This window comes from Hordeum vulgare, chromosome 2H, assembly GCF_904849725.1.
Source record: "Hordeum vulgare subsp. vulgare chromosome 2H, MorexV3_pseudomolecules_assembly, whole genome shotgun sequence".
NCBI classification, from domain to species: Eukaryota; Viridiplantae; Streptophyta; class Magnoliopsida; order Poales; family Poaceae; genus Hordeum; species Hordeum vulgare.
Window position 1 is genome coordinate 659394555 of NC_058519.1, and position 6865 is coordinate 659401419.

The 6865-nt window shown below is 46.1% G+C and overlaps 1 protein-coding gene across 1 annotated transcript; it reads right to left on the minus strand.

The window, feature by feature from the left end:
* Positions 1-2157: 2157 nt before the first annotated feature.
* LOC123431326 lies at positions 2158-3180 on the minus strand. The gene is made up of 3 exons (XM_045115147.1): positions 3152-3180; positions 2990-3062; positions 2158-2899 (listed from the first exon to the last, which is right to left on the minus strand). Exon 3 carries the CDS (start codon positions 2882-2884, stop codon positions 2258-2260), a length of 627 nt encoding a protein of 208 aa, XP_044971082.1. The 5' UTR covers positions 2885-2899; positions 2990-3062; positions 3152-3180; the 3' UTR covers positions 2158-2257.
* Between the last annotated feature and the right edge of the window lie 3685 nt (positions 3181-6865).

Genomic DNA, 6865 nt, shown 5'->3' on the forward strand with positions numbered 1-6865 from the left:
CTCAACTGCTTTGGCAAGCCACTTAGTAGTAACCTTTGTGTTCTCTACTGATGATGGACAAGTGTGCTCCATGTTACACTTCTTAATGCAAAAAGTTCTTTCATGAGCTATCCTGGAGGCACACATGTAAAATTCACACCTATGCTCTCTCTGTGAGCACCAAACAATAATTCTTGTTGGGGAGTTCCTGTGGTAGTGAAAAGACCTCAAAGTCTTTATATGAAAATCCCTTAATGCTTCTCTAAACTGGTAAACACTCACAAAACACAAGCTCTTGCACAACAGTAAATGTGAATTGGGAATTGAGGGGTCAAGCCATACCCTATCCTTCATCTTTTTCTTATTACTCTTTCCCTTCTTCAGGAGGTATGGTAGGTCAACTTCATCTTCTTCTTCCTCATCACTTATGCCTAAATCACCAGCAAAACAAAACTCATCTGGTTCAGGAAACCAATCTGGTTTTTCTTTACGCTCTACATCATTGTGACATCTGCTAGTTGGACCAGGATTCTTCTCATATTTCACTAAATCAGTTAATTCCAATGGTCTATCCTCTTCTGAGGCAGAATCTATTTCCATTTGAACAACTTCATCAACACTCCCATCAGAATGAACTGAATTATCATAACAGAATTCAGACACTTCAGTGTCTCCTTCAAAATGGTTCAAATATGACTCTCTTTGAATCCCGCTCCTCTCAAGCTGAGCCTTTCTATCATTTATCTTTATCTGAACCTCAGAATCCTTCACAATGCAGCTCTCTTGAGTGTTCATGTAATTCTCATTATCCAAACTGCATAAATAAGATGAAATACCTAATAGAGGTGGAACTCTAATAGCTGAACTACAACTACAACTACACATTTAAGATTGCAGAAAAAAAACTCCTACAAACACATCTACTCTACTAATTTGCCATACCTGCAACCCATAGAGCATCCAGGCGCCGGCGATGACTTGACCAGCGGTGCCTCAGGCTGCTGCGAGCCATCCTGCGTCGCGTAGCTGCTGCACCCCAATCAGTTATCCACTTCATGGAAACGTACACCGTCGCTGCAGCCAACAATGTCGGGAATCACCAACGCCATGGCGGCCGCCACCTAGGTCAGAGACAGGGAGAGGAGGGAGAGAGTGGAGCGACAGGGTACTGGATCGGATCTGGAGGGAGAGAGTGAAGGGATACGAGGGAGATGGCGAGCGGGCGCCGTTAACGGCCGTCCGCGCGGGGCCGTCAAAGGTGGCCACGCTTGCACCTGACATGTGGGCCAGCATTGCCAGAAAAGCGGTAAAAAGGTAAATCGGGCAATTAAGAAGTTTGGTAGTTTTTTGCCACAGATTAGGAAAAAATTGGTAGTTTTCCGTACAAAATCGTAAAGTGGTAATTACTGGACACGGTTGCGCGAAATGTGGTAGTTTTTGGCAATTTACTCATGTTCTGCGTGTGCACTCGTGCGCCCCCTCATCTCATGCACCAAACGCGCATACACACATGTACGTACCTACGAGTAGAATGCATGCCATTGCTTGATCCAATGCATTGCTTCACGAGTTGCAGTCACATGTCCCCTCTTGCAGGAAAAACACTGGTCTCCATTGGAAAAACCTTGTGTTCAAAGTTGAAACACATCCGAAAACTGACAAATTCACGGAAAACACAACGGAAACATACGAAATACTTCATGGAGCAGAAACAAAAATTACCTTATGAAGCAGAAACAAAAAAAATCTCAGGCATGCAAATAAATTATACAACTAACTTGATAGCAAAATGAAAGGGCCGATTGTGTTTCCTTAAAAGACTTATATTTAGAAACGGAACGAGTAGAATGCATGCATTCTATCGTATGCGCCCTCATCTCATTGATTCAATGCATTGCTTGATGAGTTGCAGTCATGTGTTCCTCCCCTTTTGCAGGACGAACACCGGTGTCCATTAGAAAAACCTTAGTGTTCAAGGTTGAAACACATCCCAAAACTGACAAATTCAGGGAAACCACAACAGAAGCATACGAAATACCTTCTGAAAGAAAAAACAAAAAGATCTCAGGCATATATACAATTCAACTAACTTGATAGCAAAATGAATGGTTTTTTCCTTTAAAAAGTGGGTATCCCCATGGATCCTTTGCATCAATCGTTGGACATAACCATACATACTTGCTGCAAATAAATGATTTATCATTCATACTGTCTGCACAAATGGATACAGATTTGTCATCCAGAAAGATAACATTACTCCAGATGCAACGAACGAGCACTAGCGAAATCCATTACACATACTGTCAAAGACCTTGTTGATGGTTGGAAGTGTGTAAAGGGAAGATAGATTGTAACCCGAGGCCGAGGGGGCTGGGGAAGCATGGTAGGGAGACGGAGCCGGAGTCCAGTGAACATTGACGGGTGCGTACTGAGGCGGGGGGTAGCCAACACAGGCGCTGCTGGAGGCACCTCCTCCTCCTTGTGCCTGGTACTGATTGTAGGAGCCGTGGTCATAAGTTTGAGCTGGGACTGAGCTAGCTGCTGCTACCTGATTTGTGCGAGCGTTTCTGATGAAATTGAGGTCCCTGATGCAGTCGTTGATCTTTCCGTTAACGCCGTCTAATTCGGCGGCCTTCCGGTTACGGGAGCATATACTTACAGTCTGGCAGGACTGGATGAGCGTCAAGGTTTCGTCGAGGGCCTCCTTGAGCCTCCTCAGCACTCTCTCCGTGTCCTCGTCTTTCACCGCAGGGTATTCGTAGCTGGGCAGTACGTTGGCCAGAGTGCGTGCGCGTTCGGCCAGGTCCAAGCACTTCTTCTTGTTCTGCCGTGCCGTCTCCGCTTCCTTTGCGATCAACTGCACCATCGTTAGGATCAAGCCCACCAGGCTCAACGGGTCGATCATCTCGAGGCGATCAAGCTATTAGCACAATTCTAGGTTAGGAAGACCTCAAGGAAGACATATAATACCACCAACAATGGGAAGGTCGATAAGGAGAGAGACACATACCTCGCTGTGCTCGACGAGACGACGGTGGGACTGGCGGTGGCCTCGCCGCCGCCGAGGGGTAGTAATCAGCACACTGAACACATAAACATATACACGAATTCAGTAAGGCTTTGATGCGAGAGATGAAAAGGGAAGAGGGTTAGATCGAGGACAAGCACTGGCCTGCTGGTGACTACTGCTTGCTTGAATCCCCCTACACTTCATAGGGTGAGTGAATCTCATATCTATAGGGCCGGCCTGGTCCTCTCGAGTGCAAGTTGGGCATCATGTCGTGTCAAGGGGCGTACGCGTACGCGTAGGCCTGTACGCGTAATAGCCGTGTCTACGGCAAAGCAAGTCAGTCGTCTGTGTGTCTGTTTCGAAAATCAACGTTATTCTGAAAAATTGATCACTTCTTGTCTATGTAGCTATCCGACGTATCCGTCCGTCTACTTAGTGGCCAGTGATCCCAAAAATCATGTAGGAGAATCCAAACCTTGCCAATAATCCATGCGCTCCTTTCACACCAATCCTGACAGACACTTATCATACTCGGAACAAGACTTACATCAGGTTTTGCCTTGCCACAACAGTGACCATTAGGTCCAATACAGTAACCTTTGTTAAGGAAATAGCCAATTTTCCGAGCAGATTAATCCATGAAATAATTACTAACAAGGCATTGACTAGGTTCATGACATACTGATCACGGAGTATACTAGCAAGTACTATGCATATAGCAGAAACATCTACGCATATAGGCAATACTACTAGTGCAGACAGAAACAGGAGAGAGACAAACACATCATACCCTCCGATCGGCCAGTTGGCCGTAGCAGCGGCGGCGGCGGCAGTATCCTCTGCCGCCTTCTTCTCGGCTTCGGCCTTCTCGCGGAGACGGTCAGCTTCGCTTGGTGAAGACATGGCGATGACGATGACGAGGGCGACGCGGACGAAGCAGACGGACGGAGGCGAGCAGTCGCGTGATCGCTTCCCAAAAACCTAATCGCCCCTCTCCCGTACAGGAACCGGAGAGGCGAGGTTTCGGAGGCCTGCTCTCCCGTCGACCGTGTACGCGGTAAACGGGATGGAGTCGCCGGCGGCAGCAGCGGTCAAGGAACGAACGCGTGAGGCAGATGTGATCTGATTCTCGTGATGGCTAGGGTAGGCGATAGCGTGCTTATAAAGGCGGCTCGATCACGTCCGAGTCGGTAACAGCCACGATCCGACGTCTCGGATCGTGCCTTGTCCGTTACGTATTCTCCGTTCCTGACCGCCAAAAATAAGCGCGTAGGTATGAGCTCGGCTCGCGCGAGGGCACCTTCTCTTCTCACTCTCCAATAGCATGTGGAAGAGAGACCCTTATAAAGGGGTCCAACTTCTCCTCCACTAGCGGGGTGGGACTAAACTTCCCACCACCTTGTCATGCCACCACCTACATGGGCCCTTGGAGATTTTTCTGAAATTTGTCTTATGGACCTAAGGCCCATCTCTAATTTCAACAATCCCCCACCAGATCTCAAGGGCACATCGTGTTCCCTCGTTCCAAACACTGTTTTGATATACCAGCATTTCAGTGAAGACCTATTAAGGTTGAGCTTCACCTAGAGCAAGTAGCTACACCCCTTTACAACTGAACAATGGACTATGCCTTGAATTGTCAATTTGGCATAAAGGAGCTTCACCACAAGTCTTACTAGTACTAGGCTGCCGAAGGTGACCCCTCGGATGGAGCATATTAGTCACACTCCTGGCCTATTCATGAGTTTACTAGAGATCACCCAAACCTCATAGACTGTGACCAGCAGTCAAGCTCATATAGGTGTGTTCCTCCAAAGATCGCTCTGTAGGACAACATCTTGCTTACATATAAGCTTTAGAACACATTAAGACAGTAGTCATCCTACCATACAGTATCCGAGAGTATTGCATCTCTAACGGAGTGGGTTAGTAAAGTTACTCTCCTCAGTTCACCACTGGCTTGTTTTCCCAGGTCCTACTTCACGGGATCTCCGATCATATAGGTTGGGTTACTGCCATGGCAACTCATGTGGGTCTCATACCCATCTCCCTCGATGCACTGTCTATCACAACACGTGATAGCCCTTTAGTAAAGGGATCTGCCAGATTCTTAGCCGTTTGGATGTAATCCAACGCTATCACTCCGGAGTTTCTCAAACGTCTGACAGACTTCAATCTCATTCTTATATGTTTGTTGGACTTCATATTGTCCTTTGAACTCTTCACTTTAACAATAATTGTTTGATTATCGCAGTTCATAAGGATAGCCGGAACCGGCTTCTCAACCACAGGTAAGTCCATCAAAAGATCTCGAAGAAATTCTGCTTCGACACCAGATGTGTCTAATGCTGTTAATTCTGCTTCCATTGTCGATCTTGTTAAGATCGTTTGCTTGCAAGACTTCCAGGAAACAACACCACCCCCAAGAGTAAACATATACCCAGTAGTGGCCTTCATCTCATCAGCATCAGAGATCCAATTCGCATCACTATACCCTTCAAGTACCGATGGGAATCCCGTATAGTGAAGCCCGTGGTTGACAGTACCTTTCAAGTAGCGCATAATTCTTTCAACAACACGCCAATGAACATCGCCCGGGTTTGCAACAAACCGGCTAAGTTTGCTCACAGCAAACGCGATGTCAGGCCTCGTTGCGCTAGCTAGGTACATAAGTGAACCGATAATTTGAGAGAATCTCAATTGATCTATAGCTGTGCCTTTAAGCTTTCGAATAAGCACACTAGGATCATATGGTGTTTGACAAATTTTGCAGTCTGAATATCCAAAGTGACTCAAAATCTTATCAACATAGTGGGATTGCAGAAGTGTAATCCCACCCTCATCATCTCTCAACAGCTTGATGTTCAAGACAACATCAGCCACCCCAAGGTCCTTCATCTCAAAGTTTTGAGACAGAAAAGACTTAACCTCCTCAATTACTTTGAGGTTGGTTCCAAATATCAGTATGTCATCAACATACAAGCACAATATAACTCCTTCGCCCCCACCATGGCGATAGTATACACATTTGTTAGCTTCATTAACAACGAAGCCAACAGATGTCAGAGTTGTATTAAACTTCTCATGCCATTGCTTAGGTGCTTGTCTCAGACCATATAAAGATTTCAGCAACTTACACACCTTTCCTTCCTGACCTTCTATCACAAAGCCATCTGGCTGTTGCATATAGATTTCCTCATTTAGCTCTCCATTCAGGAAAGTCGTCTTAACGTCCATTTGATGAACGAGAAGACCATGAGAGGCCGCCAATGAGAGTAGTACTCGAATGGTGGTCAGTCTAGCCATAGGTGAATAAGTATCGAAGAAATCTTCTTCTTCTTTCTGGGCATAGCCCTTGGCCACAAGCCTAGCCTTGTACTTTTCAATCGTACCATCGGGCCTAAGCTTCTTTTTGAACACCCACTTGTATCCCAATGGTTTGCAACCATAGGGACGATCAGTGATTTCCCATGTCCCGTTAGCCATGATGGAATCCATCTTGCTACGGACCGCAGCTTTCCAGTAATCAGCATCTGGAGAAGCATACACTTCTGAAATAGAAGTGGGATTATCATCCACGAGGTATACGAAGAAATCATCACCAAAAGTCTTTGCAGTCCTTTGTCTCTTGCCCGTACCACGGGCTTCCTCGTCATCCTCCTCAGGATTTTCATCATGTGTTTGTTCATAGTATTCCATAGGAATGGCAGGCTCAGGAGTTATCTCAGATTCCTGTCTAGAAGTGCGTTGCATATCTCTCATGGGAAATATATCCTCAAAGAATGTAGCATCCCTCGACTCCATTATTGTACCGACCTTCACGTCAGGTACCTCAGATTTTACTACTAGAAATCTATAGCCTACGCTATTCTTAGC